This window comes from Callospermophilus lateralis, chromosome 1, assembly GCF_048772815.1.
Source record: "Callospermophilus lateralis isolate mCalLat2 chromosome 1, mCalLat2.hap1, whole genome shotgun sequence".
Lineage (NCBI taxonomy): Eukaryota > Metazoa > Chordata > Mammalia > Rodentia > Sciuridae > Callospermophilus > Callospermophilus lateralis.
Window position 1 is genome coordinate 53,851,714 of NC_135305.1, and position 13,952 is coordinate 53,865,665.

Below are 13,952 nucleotides of genomic sequence, written 5' to 3' on the forward strand. Positions count from 1 at the left end.
CCTTGATAAGATCTATTTCAGTGGAGAATTAGTGAAAACTGATTAAGAGTAGATTGTGAAGAGAATAAGATGTAAGGTAATGCTGACAACCAAGACAAGTAGGGGAATGAACCATGAAACCAGCAAAAAGAAAGGAAAAAAAAAAAATCCTCAGGTCCTTTTTGGATTCTGTTGGACTGAACCATATTAATGTATTATTGTATGCTGATAGGAATGTTTTATTAGTTCTAATGTTACTTTATTTAGAATATGAAAGGATGTCTATACTTAAATTTATTTAGATTACTATGTTTTCAAAATATGACTGTGCCAGTTGAATATAGAAACTGAGTTTTAAAGAGTAGAATTCAAAATAATTGAATCACAATAATGGAAATCCTAAATAATGAAGTTATTTTCTCTCTGAAAACACTAATAATTTTGTAATTTTTTCATCATATTGTAAACCTGGATTATAAAGGCAGTAATATGCTTGCTGTCAATGTTTATTTGTATAATACATAATTCATTAATTCAAAAAATATTTATCATGGGGCTGGGGATGTGGCTCAATCAGTAGCGCGCTCACCTGGCATGTGTGGCCCGGGTTTGATCCTCAGCACCACATACAAACAAAGATGTTGGGTCCGCCAAAAAAAACTACAAATAAATAAATATTAAAGAAAATTTTTTCTCTCCCTCTCTTTTCTCTCTCTCTCTTAAAAAAAAAAAATATTTATCATGTACCTGCTAATGATTCTGAGTTAAGCTTTGGTTATATAGTAGGGAATGAAAAAAGATACTTTCCTTAATATCAGGAATTTATATCCTGGCAGGGGAGTAAAACATTAAACATATACAACTAAATATGTAATTACTTAATATAATTGTGCCATAAAGTAAAAAATATAATATTCTATAAAAGTGAATAAAAAAGGGAATCTAGATTAGTAGGGGATCTTGTTAGTAATTGTTTCTGTTAAGCACAAGTCTTGAAGAAATAGTGGGAATTATCTTATAGGAAATTAAGGGCTAGCTAGAGTAAGTATTCCATTTCCAGATAATGTGGGATCTAACAGACCAAGCTATGGACTATAGTTTTAATATAATAGTGAAGAGGAGACCACAGATGGGTTTTAAGCAGAAGAATAGTATGATATAATTTGAACTTTTGAAGATTTCAAGGATTTGTTTTTATAGTAGTAAAGTACATGTAATAAAATTTACTATTTTAACCATTTTAAAGTATACAAATTAGTGGCATTGTACATTTACAGTGTTCAAGAACTGTACCACTACCTAGTTCAAGAACTGTTTCACCACCCCAACGAGGTCCCTAGATTTCTGTTGTGGGGTAAGCATTGAAGGGGGAAGCTAGTAAAGGTTCATATCAGGGCAAGTAAAAGTATTGGTTGCTTGGTAGGGTGGTGGCAGAATGTTAAAATTAGATTTGTATATTATATATTTTATTTTATTAATTATTTTTACCCAGTTTGAATCCTTGTACTTGTAATGCCAATATAAGTTGTTGTTTTCCCAGGTGTTCTTCAGATGATGCAGACAAGAATTGGGGCTTTACAAGGAGCTGTGGATAGGTACTGTTATTCATTTTATAAATATATGGTATGAAATTATTTTTTATATTTTGAAAATGATTTTTTTTTTTTTTTTGTGATGCTTGGGATTGAACCCAGGTACTTGTGCATGTGAGGCAAGCACTCTACCAACTGAGCTATATTCCTAGCCCTTTGAAGATGATTTTGTTCTTATTTCTCTTTCTCTGTTTTCCTCTCTTAGGATGAAAGCAAAAATTGTGGAGCCATACAATAAAATAGTAGCCCGCACGGCACAATTAGCAAGGCTTCAGGTAGGTTCTCAATTTTATTTTTATAAACTTTATTATTATTATTTATGTTGTTTTTATAAATTTTATTTCTACAAACTTTATTATTATTATTCATGTTGTTTTATAAATGCGCTTATTTAAAGAATATATATCCTACAGAAATAAAAGAATTGGATAGAACATGAGAGAAAAGGGGACGAAGTAATAAATAGCCCTAGAAGATATCCAGTTTAAAAAAACATAAATCCAAATTATTTAAGTGAATTATTTTAATTCTCATTTACTGTTTTATTTTCATCTTCAATTTCTTTCATCAATTTTTATGGTTTTTGTTCTATAGATCTTTTACCTACTTAGTAAATTTGTTCCTAAGTATTTCATTTTTCTAGCTGTTAAAAATTGGAGTATTTTTTGGATTTATTTTTCATTTTTAGTGTTCAGAAATACTACTGATTTTTTTGAGAATTTTTTAATATTTAGTTTTTAGTTTTCGGTGGACACAACATCTTTATTTTATTTTTATGTGGTGCTGAGGATCGTACCCAGCGACCCGCGCATGCCAGGTGAGCGTGCTACTGCTTGATCTCTATTGTGTTGAAGCACACTCTTTTGACAGCTAATTTGTTGAGAGTTTTTTTTTTCAATTATGAAAGAATGTTGAATTTTGCCAAATGGCTTTTCTGCACCTGTTGACAGGATCATATTTTTTTTTTTTTTTTCTTCAATGTGTTAATGTGGTCAATCACTTTCATTGATTTGTGTATGTTGAACCATCTTTGTATCCCAAGGATAAATACCCTTTGGTCATTGTAATGATCCTTATAATATGCTGTTGAATTTGATAGTATTTTGTTGAGAATTTTGCATCTATATTGATTAGGGATATTGACCTGTAGTTTTCTCTTCTTGTAGTGTCTTTGCTTGGCCTTGGTGTCAGGGTATGCTAACCTCAAAAAATGAGTTTAAAAGCATCCCTTCCTCTTCTGTGTTTTGAAAGAGCGAGAACAATTGGTATTAATCTTTAAATGTTTGTCAGAATTTCATCAGTGAAAGTGTTAAGTTCCTTAACTTTGCTTTCATGGGATACTTTTTATTATAGATTCAATTTTGTTACTTATTATTGGTCTGTTTAGATTTTATTTCCTCATGGTTTAGTCTTGGTAGGTTGTATATGTCTAGGAATTATTCAATTTGTTGCTCTATAATTGTTCATAAATTATGATCCTTGTATTTCTGAGGTATCAATTGTAATTTGAGCCCCTTTTTTCCCTTAGTCTAAAGTTTTTTTGAATTTGTGTATCTTTTCAAAACATCAGTTCTTAGTTTTGTTGATTTGAGGGGCAGTTCTGGGGATTGAACTCAAGGCCTCATGCATTGCTAGGTGTGAACTGAACTATACCTCAGTTGATCTTTCCTATTCTTTTTTTTTTTTTTCTTATACCGTTATTTATTTATTTATTTATATTTATTTTTTTAGGTGTAGATGGACACAACACAATGTCTTTATTTTTTTTTTATGAGGTGCTGAGGATCGAACCCGGGTCCTGCCTGTGCTAGGGGAGCGCTCTACCGCTGAGCCACAATCCCAGCCCCTATTTTTTTATTTTTATGTGGTACTAAGGATTGAACCTAGTGCCTCACACGTGCTAGGCAAGTACTCTACTGTTGAGAGCCACAGCCGATGGGGCCCCAGCAAACTTTCAGACTGCCAGCTGATGATTGGCTCACAGCGGCCCCGGCAACATCTAGCTGATTGGCTCCTCTGTGGTGATGCTCATTGGAGATGCTCATTGAGCTGTTTCCCCGCCCTTTCAGACTGCCAGCTGATGATTGGCTCACAGCGGCCCCAGCAACATCTAGCTGATTGGCTCCTCTGCGGTGATGCTCATTGAGCTGTTTCCCTGCCCTTTCAGGCCACGGAGCTGCTCATTGGGGGACTTTTTTGGCTCTGCCCACGCGACCCAGCCAATCGGCCTCAAGAGCAGGAGGATTGTGGGAGGTGGAGAGGCTTGTGGTGGTGAGAGAGGCTTGTGGGAAGCCGGTGGTGGCAGTTGGGCTCTTAAGGTTTTCCTGAGGGGCTGTTTTGTTTGGCGTGTGTGGTTCTAAAAATAAAGTTAGTTTCTTTTGACAAGTGGCTCCTGAATTGGTTTTACCTGTGGAGCCTAATCTCTTGGAACCTCTTTCTACAGTACGGCTGGAAAATTTATCATGTAGGCTGGTATTATTAGTAACTGTGCTATTCTATCTCCTGGTGAAATTAATGATATACCCTTTGGAGAACTGGCTATAATTTTTATTTCAACTTCATAATCGGGATCAATTACCCCAGGACTTATCATAAGTCCTTTTAGAGTAGAAGAGCTGCGTCCCAAAAATAAGCCTACTGTTCCTTTGGGAAGAGGTCCTTTCACCCCTGTGGGAATGATTTGAACTCCCATCTCTGGAGTTAGTACTGATCTGGCGGAGGCGCAGATGTCCAACTTTGCGCTCCCTCTGGTTTGTCTGATGAGGGATCTGATGGACAATGTGTCCTGGGCACTACCCTGATGGGGTTGCTGGGTTCCTCCAATGCTCCGTATATTTGTGGTTTTGGGCCCCGGAGCATTGGACCCCGATGCTTTTCTCCTCAATATCATGGATAAACACCTGGTCCTTGTTCGTTTTTTGATAATGGAGTACCCTCTATGGTGATTTGAGAACGGCATTCATTAGCCCAATGTCTCCCTCTACGGCATTGTGGGCAAATACCCGGTATTCTACTCCTTTGATACCTAGTTTTGTTAAACCCTCCTCCTATGGGGCAATTCCTTTTAAAATGTCCTGTTTGTTCACAATTGTAGCATGTTCTTGGCCTGGCATCTAAAGCCTGTTTTACTGCAGCTGCCACAATTTGCCCTTGTTCATTAATGTCTCTGGCATCTAAAGCCTGTTTTACTGCAGCTGCCACGACTTGCTCTTATTCATTAATGTCTCTACATAATTTAATATATGTATTTAAATCTTCATGTTTCCATGGTCTAATGACTTCTCTGCACCAACGATTCGCTTGCTCATAAGCCAGTTGTTTTATTAGTGGCATTGCTTGTTCTGTATTCCCAAAAACTTTGGTAGCTGTTTGAATAAGCCTATCTACAAATTCAGCATAAGATTCATTAGCTCCTTGTATTATCTTAGATAATTGACCTTGTAAACCTCCATGTCCTTGAAAGTCTTCCATGCCTTAACTGCATCTACAGCAATTTGTGAATATACACCAGGATCATATGCAATTTGTTGCTGCTGATCCTCATAAGGTCCCTTTCCTAACAACATATCTAGATTTCTCTGAGGATAACCAGCTGCTGCACTCTACCACTGAGCCACAACCCCAGCGCCTCCTATCATGTTTCTAATCTTTTATTTCTTCTATTTCTGCTTTGATCTGTATTATTTTCTTTCATCTAATAGCTTTAGGCTTAGTTTTTTTTTCCTAGTTCTTGAGATTTAATGTTATTAGCTCATTTGAGATTTTCTATTTTGATGTGGGTGTTTATTGCTATAGAATTCCATCTCAGAATTACTTTTGCTTTATCCCATAAGTTTTGGTATGTTGTGTATTGTCCATTTTTGTTTTTCTAGAGATATTTTAAAATTTTCCTTTTAATTTCTTTTTTTGATCCATGGTTGTTTGGGATCATGCTGTTTAATTTCCACATTTGTAAATTTTCCAGAATTTAACCTGTTATTGATTTCTAGTTTCATATCATTGTGATCAGAAGAGATATTTGGTATAATTTTAGTTTTCTTCTCTTTTTTAAGACTTGTTTTGTGGCCTAACATATGATCTATCTTGAGGAGTGTTCCTTTGAACTTGAGAAGAATATATATTCTGCTGCTCTTGGATGAAATGTTCTATAAATGTCTGTTAGTTCCATTTGGTGTACAGTGTGTCTCAGGTCTGCTATTTCTTTACTTCTTGGTGATCTGTACATTGCTTAAGGTAGGGTATTGAAGTCCCCTATTATCTGGCATTTCTCTCTCTCTCTTGCTCACTCAATTGATAGATTGGCATTAGCTTTAAATATTAAGGTACTTCTATGTAGTGTGCATATATAATTATGGTTGTTATGTCATCTTATTGAATTGACTTCCTTTATCTTTATAAAATGATTTTTGTCTCTTTTTACGGTGTTTGGCTTATAGTCTGTTTTATCATGTAGCTGTAGCTAGCTCTTGTCTCTTTAGTTTCCATTTTTATTTTCTACTTCTTCATGTTCCTCACGTTCAGTCTGTGTATATTCCTAAAAGTGAAATGAGTGTCTTAGGGAACGCATAGTTGAGTCTTTTGTTTTTGTAAAAAATTTATTCAGTCACTGTGTCTTTTGACTGTGATAGTTGACTGTGATACTGTTGTTACTTTGTTGATTGTTTTCTGTTTCTTTTGTGGGTCCTTTACTCCTTTCTTGCTGTCTTTCTTTGTGATAAGGTGATTTAAAAATTTTTGAGATACTTTGATTTCTTCTCATTTATTTTTTGGTACTCTAGGGATTGAACCCAGGGTCTTTTGAATGCTAAACCCATGTTGTACCACCGAGGTACATCCCAAATCCTCTTATTTTTTATTCTTTTAATGTATCTATTAACAGATTTTGATGATTATCATGAGACTTTTGTAAAACACCCTATATTTATAACAGGTTATTTTACACTGATCACAATTGAACTTTGCACAAAACCTTTTTATTTACTCCACCCTGTATTTTATGTTTTGATATACCCATTTATATCTTATTATTGCATATTTCTTAAAAATTATTGTAGCCATGATTTAATTGTTTTCTCTTTTAACCTTCCTGCTAAAGATACACGTGACTTGCATACCACCATTACAATATTAACGTACAGTAGTTCTCCATCATCTGTTGTTTGGATTTCTGTGGTTTCACTTGTCGGTGATCAACTATGGTCCAAACATATTAATTGGAAATTTTCAGAAATAAACAATTTATGTTTTAAGTTGCATATTGTTTTAAGTAGCAGGATTAAATCTTGTACTATTCTGCTCCATTCTGTGCAGGATATGAATTATCTCTTTGTCCAGTATATCCATAGTGTATATGTTATACACACCTTTTAGTTACTTAGTCTCATCAGATTGACTGTTATGACATTGCAGTACTAGTATTTGGGGTACATTTCTATCTGTGGATTAAGGCATTCAACAGGAATTCTCAGACTGTATTTCTCATGGATAATGGGACTATGTGTTCTGAATTTGAATGTGTACTTGCTTTTATCAGTGCTTTCTACTTTCATATATTTTCATGTCACTAATTATCATCTTTTGTTGAAAAACTCCCTTTAGCATTTCTTGTAAGGCAGTCTAGTGGTGATGAACTTTCTCAGCTTTTGTTAGGGAAAGCTATTTTTTCCCTTAGTTTCTGAAGGATAGTTTTGCTGATAAAAATATTTTTAGTTGGCAGTATTTTTCTTTTAGCATGTTGAATTGATCTCTCCTGGCCTGTATGGCTTCTGCTTGAAAATCTGCTTTTTAGTTGTATTGAAATTCCTTTGTATACAATATACCTCTTTGCTCTTGCTGCTTTCAAGATCTTATTTTTAATCTTTGATTTTTAAAGTTTATTTTGCTCTGGTCTTGATTGGGTGAAATTGATTGGGGATCTTTGAGATTCCTGTCCCTGGATGTTTGTCTTTCCTAGAAGTGGTAAGCTTGTCATCTTTTCTGCCCATTTCTCTGCCTCTTCTGGGCTACATTGGTGTGTTTGATGGTAACTACTATAAGCTTTTTTTGCTCTTTAAAATTCTTTTATCTTTATATTTGTCTGATTCAGTAGTTTTAAATAACCTATCTCTGAGTTCACTGATTCTTTCCTTTGCATGATCAAGACAGCTGTTGAAAATGTATGGACATTTTCTCATTATTGTGTTCTTTTTTATAGTTTCAATTAATTGTTGAAATTCTCATTTTGTTTTTTTGTCCTTTCTCTCATTCCATTTAGCTGTGTTTTTTGGTTGCTTTCTGAGCTGCTTTAAGGTGATTATTTTGAATTCTTTGGAAGTATGTAAATCTCTATTCCTTAATTGTTGTTTATTAGTGCTTTATTTTGTTTTCTTTGATGGTTTCCCTGATTATTAGTGATCCTTGTTGCCTTGTGTTGGTATCTGCACATTTAAAGAATTAGGGACTTATTCCTGTCTATGCAGACTATGTTTGACTGGGAATGCCCTTTCGCATTGAGCCTGTTCAGAGATTGTGGGTAGAGCATCTGGTGTGGTTCAGGTGCAGGCTTGTTGCTGGGTTCCTTGGGGTAGGCAGGTTTGGTACCTGGTCATCAGTTGGACAAGTTTGGCTTTAGGAACCAAAGCATTGGGTCTGGAGCCTATGTCCAATGAGGAAGGTCTTTGAGATCTTTTCAGATTTTGGAGATCTTTGAGATTCCTGTCCCTGGATGTTTGTCTTTCCTAGAATTGGTAAGCTGTTGTCATAAATTTTCTACCCCTGTTTCTCTGCTTTTTCTGGCCTACATTGTTGTGTTTGATGGTGTTTCATAACTACTGTAAGTTTTTTGTTTTTGATGAAAGAACAAACAAGGATTGTCGTCGGAGCAAATGCCCGTTTATTGAGGAACAGCTCTGCATATTTATAGAGCCAGGGGTGGTTTGACAGTTGGCATGGGGTGATTTTTGATTGGAGGGTAAGGATCAGGTGAGCCAGCAGAGCTAGTCTGATTGGTGAGTAGGATCAGGTGAGCCAGCAGAGCTCTGATTGGTGGGTAAGGATCATGTGAGCTAGCAGGGCTCACCATTGGACGGCTCATCTTGGGGTATGGGGAAGTTAGTCTTTGGAGCCGGGGCGACTCCCAACAGTTTTTAAATTTATATCAGCTTGGGTCTGCTGGTTTAGGCCTTCATCCTTGGTCTATAGTGCTAGGCTAGCTCCCACTGTGGTGGATCTGTTGATTTAGCTTTACTCTTACATGCCTGGAGCCTGTATTTGTGAGGGCTAGCCTGAAACCTATGTCCTTGGACAGTGATCTGATACTGGGACTGACTCTGAGCCTGAATCTGCAAGATGAAGCTAAGTGCTAGAACATTCTGATACCCAGATCCTCTGGGACAGATTTGAAACCTGAATCCATGGGGGTGGCCTGGATTTGTGGTGAGTCTGGGTTGTAAGTCTGTGGGTTGGGCCTTTGTCCTGAGTCTACTAGGGGTAGCCTGGGGCATGAATGAATCTATAGGGGAGTTTCTGGACCTCTTTTATAAATAGTATTGGCCTGGAATGTAGGTCCATGAGGGTTGGCCTGGAGCTTGGGTAATAAGTTATGGCTTTGTTACTCGGTGTTGTGTTCTACTGGCATGGGCCTGGACACTTGGTTTGCTGGAGCAGACTGGGATGCTGGGTTTGCTGAAAAGTGGGGCCACAGTGGCAGATCTAGAATTTTTCTCTGGCGTCTGGCTTTATGTCTGAGGCTATAGATGCCTATCTGGTATTGTGGTGGGCCTGAACTGGGACCACGTGATTTGGTTTGAAGCTGCAGGGGCTTGCCTGATTCTAGTGTCTGTGGGTGCTAAGCTGATGCAGAGGGCAGACTTGAGGCCTAGCTAGGTCTGTGGTGTGTCTGGTGCTGAATTAGTTCTGGAGATAAGTCTGTAGTGCTAACCTGGAGTCTGGGTCACAGGGTTTGGCTTATTGCTCGAATAGATCCAAAATATGGGGCTAGTCAAAGACTGGGTTTTTGGGGTATTAGCCTGGTGGTGGGATGGGTCAGGAGGCCTGGTCTGCAAGTGCTGGCACAGAATGTGGGATATTAGGGTTTATCTGATAGTGGCTTTCACTGTGGAATGCTTGCTGTTAGGGTCCAAGCCAAAGTCCAGTGCTCATTTCTTTCTCTGTCCCCCTCCCAGAAGATATTTTTGTGCCAAGGTGCCTGGGGTGGGGAAAGGGTACATGGCCATTTCTATTAATGTGTCATTTCTTATTTCTGTGCTATACTCAGATGCTGTAATGTCTCACCTGCTTTTCTTTCATCTTGTGAAGGTATTTTTGTGCTTGGAAAAATTATGCAAATTATTGTGGCTGCAAGCTGAAATGCTGGAAATTATGTTATCTTGCTGACATAATTCTTCAACATCTCGTGTTGATTTTTTTTTTTTTTTGGTTTTTTTATGTTATCTAAAACTGCAGTACCCAACTTTTTGAAAATAGTATGCCTTTAAAAAATGATTCATCCATGTTGATTGTTTAGTTGCTTAATTTTTATTGCTGTAGAATATTCTGCTGATTTCATATAAATGGATCATACATTTGAGGCATTTTATGTTTGGCTTCCTTCATTTGGCATAGTATTTTCAAGATTTATTCATTTTGCAGGATAGATCATTCATCCTTTTTTAAAGACTAAATATTATTTCATTGTGTGAGTATGCCACTTTTTGTTTATCTCTTGGTTGATGGATATTTTTTCTGCTTTTTAGCAATTATAAATTAAGGTTGCTATGAACAAGTTTTGTGTCTAATTGTTTTTGTGTGGACATATTTAAAAAAAATTCTCTTGGATATGTTTATTCCTAAGAATATCTATGACAGGTCATATAACAACTCTATGTGTAACATTTTGAGGGATGCCAAACTGTTTCCAAGGCATCTACACTATTTTCTATTCCCATCAGGAATGTGTGAAGGTTCTAAGTTTTCTATTTCTTTCCAATGTTTTTCTTTTTAATAGAGCAGTTGTATTGGATGTGAAAAAAGTATCTCAATCCAGGTATAAATACTCATGCCTGTAATCCCAGTGTCTTGGGAGGCTGAGGCAGGAGGATTGTGAGTTCAAGGCCAGTCTCAGCAACTTAGAGAGGCTCTAAGCAACTCAGCAAGATGCTGTCTCTAATAAAATACAAAAAGAGGCTAAGGATGTGGCTCAGTGGTAAAGCACCTCTGTATTCAATCCCCAGTACCTAAAACAAAATAAAACAGAAACTCATTGTCATTTTAATCTACAATTCCCTAATAACTAATGATATTGACTGTGTCTTATTATGCCTATTGACCACTTGTATATGTTCTTTGGAGGAATGTCTATTCAAACCCTTTGCCCATTTTTAAATTGGGTATCTGTCCCTCATCCCTTTGTGTTAGCTTTCTGTTACTGTAAGAAATCTCTAAGAAGTCAGATTTTAAAGAGAAAAAGTTTATTTTTATTTTTGATCAGAGTTTTCAGGTATCACCATGACTGGTTGGCCTCATTGCTTTGGGCCTGTGGTGACACAGCACATAATGGTGGGAGTGTATGGTAGAGGTCATTCACCTCTTGGTGGGGAAGTGAAGAAGGGAGAGAAAGACACCAGAGTTGTATAGCCCCCTTGAAGGCATGTCCCCACTGACTTAAGATCTCCTACCAAGTCCTACCTCTTGAAGTTTTCTACCACCTTTCAATAGCACCAACTTGAGAACTCACTCAACAGGCCCTGGGGGACACTCCACAACCACACTATATCACTCTTCCATTCTTCCTTATAGAATTAATTCTTGTTAGTTTTTTTTCATGTAGAAGATATCATCCCATTGTATTCTGGCTTCTAAATGATTTATAAGAAACTGTCATTAAGACAATGATCTGCTGTTTCCTTTGGCTGCTGCTGCTGCTGCTGCTGCTGCTTCTTCTTCTTTTTTTTTTTTTGTGATACTGGGGATTGAATTTAGGGGCACTGTACCACAGAGCTATGGATGAGCCTTTTTATTTCGTATTTTGAAATAGGGTCTTGCTAAATTGTTGAAACTGGCCTCAAATTTGCGATCATCCTGTCCAGCTCTCAAAGTCACTGACATTACAGTCATGTGCCATCGTACTCCTTTGGCATCTTTTAAGATCTTCTTCCTTTTTGATTCATTCCTCTCAGTATCAGAAAGTGGTTTCTTTTATTCATCTCATTTGCAATTCGTTTTCTATGTTCATTGTATGAATTTGTTTCCTTTATTTCTAACCCATGATTTCTTCAAGTCTACACTGTTCTGTTTCTTGAGATTGTGATTAAATTTACGCTCAAGGGCTAGGGGTTTGTCTCAAGCAGTAGCATGCTCGCCTGGCATGCGCGGGGCACTGGGTTCAATCCTCAGCACCACATAAAAATAAAATAAAGATGTTGTGTTCACCGGAAACTAAAAAATAAATATTAAAAAATTCTCTCTCTTTTTATCTCTCTCTTTTTTTAAAAAAATTTACGCTCAATTATTGTTTTTTTTTTTTGAAATTTTTTTAATATTTATTTTTTAGTTTTCGGTGGACACAACATCTTTGTATGTGATGCTGAGGATCGAACCCGGGCCGCACGCATGCCAGGCGAGCGGGCTACCGCTTGAGCCACATCCCCAGCCCCTCAATTATTGTTATTTAAGTTCTTTACCCCCTTTATTTTATATTTTTGTTTCTCCCTGCTGTTTTCCGAAGTGTTTTTTTTTCCTTCCCTCTAAATTAGATGATCTTCCATTCCATTAATTCTTTCTTCAGCAACTGATAGATTGTGGATAAGCTAATCTAAATAATGCTAGTTTGCTAAATCTTGGTCATTATTTAATTTTTATTTATTTTTTTCTTTTTCTTCATTGTGTAATTTTTTAGAAGTTCGATTTTTTTCTTTTCCTAAAATGCTGCATCAACTCTCATATTTCCTGTTTCTTGAACATATTCTATTGAGGTTTTTTGTTATCTGAATTTAGCAGGACAGTGTTATTGGTTTTTACAAATTTATCTTAGTGCTGTTTGTTAGCTCTGTCTACTGGAAGTCCAGTTTCCCTATTTGCCTGGTTGTGTTTTGCGATGGGTTGGATATTTTACTTGAGAGATCATTTTTTTTTTAATATCTTAGTCTTTCAGAGAGGATTTATTTCTCTTAAAATAAACATTAAACTCAGTTTTAACCCCTGTCCCCTACTTTGCCTCAGAGGCTATCAAGATTCATTCTGGAATTAGCAAGTATTTTAAGATTACAAGTTCATTTGCTTCTTTATTCTTTGGGTTCACTTCTTTTGCTTCACATTTGGTCTGATATTTGGGTTATCATTTCATTGCTCTTTTGAAATGTCTTTGTGTTTGAGAAAACATTTTTAGTTGTTTTCCATGGGAAGCAAATACCTAGCCTGCCTTTACTGAAGAAAGGAAAACTGGATACTTCATCTTTCTAAAACCATATCAGGTCGTTTTTTCCACTTGATATAATTATTCAGTTGTTTCTCATTAAGAAATAGAATGAAGGCCCTTGTCTTTAATGGGCATGAGCCACTTCATGATGTGGCCTCTTTTTAACTTTATCAACATTGCCTATTGTCATTCTAAAAATATTTACCCTGGATACTATTTAATTCTAAACTACTTATTATTTCTGAGTGTGCAAGAGATTCTCACATTTATTCATTTGCACATTTTCTCTTTCCTAACTCAGAATGTTCTTGATGCTTAACAGATTTCATTGGGTATGTCAGCTCTTGTGAGTTCTGTTCTCCTTACTCTGGCAAAGCATAATATTTATTTTTCATTATTTGATTCCTTTAATAATCACATAAATATTTTCATATAGCTCTTTCTGCATAACTTTGCCTTTTTTTAAACTCTTCCATAAGACTGAATTCCTTGAAGGTTATGATAATACATTAATATTTGAATCACAACCTTAGCAGAGTATTATGTACCAGGCACTTATACTTATTAAAAAAATGAATAAAATGGCTGGGTGCAGTTGTGCATCATTGTAATCTGAGAGACTCAGGAAGCTGAGGCAGGAGGATCACAAGTTCAAGGCCAGCCACAGCAACTTAGTAAGACCTTCAGCAACTTAGTGAGAACTGTCTTAAAGCAAAAAGTAAAATAAAGTGGTGATGCAGTTCAGTGGTTACTGGGTTCAGTCCCTATTACCAAAAAAAAGAAAAAGAAAAAAAAAAAGGACTACAATAATTTTTTTCCATAGCACATTTGTGTTTTTTTCAAACATGTGGCATGTGATTAAACAAAACGTGTAATATTATTTATTTACTTATTTATTATTAGTTATTCAAAACATTACAAAGCTCTTGACATATCGTAATATTACTTTTAAAATGTATTTGTACTTGTCTCGTATTACAGTTTGAGAA

The 13,952-nt window shown here is 36.2% G+C and overlaps 1 protein-coding gene across 4 annotated transcripts in view; it reads left to right on the forward strand.

Moving 5' to 3' along the window:
• The window catches only part of Cog5 (component of oligomeric golgi complex 5), a 356,605-nt gene that overhangs the window by 17,442 nt on the left and 325,211 nt on the right, over positions 1 to 13,952 (forward strand). For all 4 annotated transcript variants that reach the window (XM_076834507.1, XM_076834478.1, XM_076834497.2 and 1 more), the window contains exons 4-5: positions 1,520 to 1,574; positions 1,777 to 1,846. In XM_076834507.1, coding sequence (XP_076690622.1) covers positions 1,520 to 1,574; positions 1,777 to 1,846 — 125 coding nt within the window. The remainder of the gene's footprint in view (positions 1 to 1,519; positions 1,575 to 1,776; positions 1,847 to 13,952) is intronic.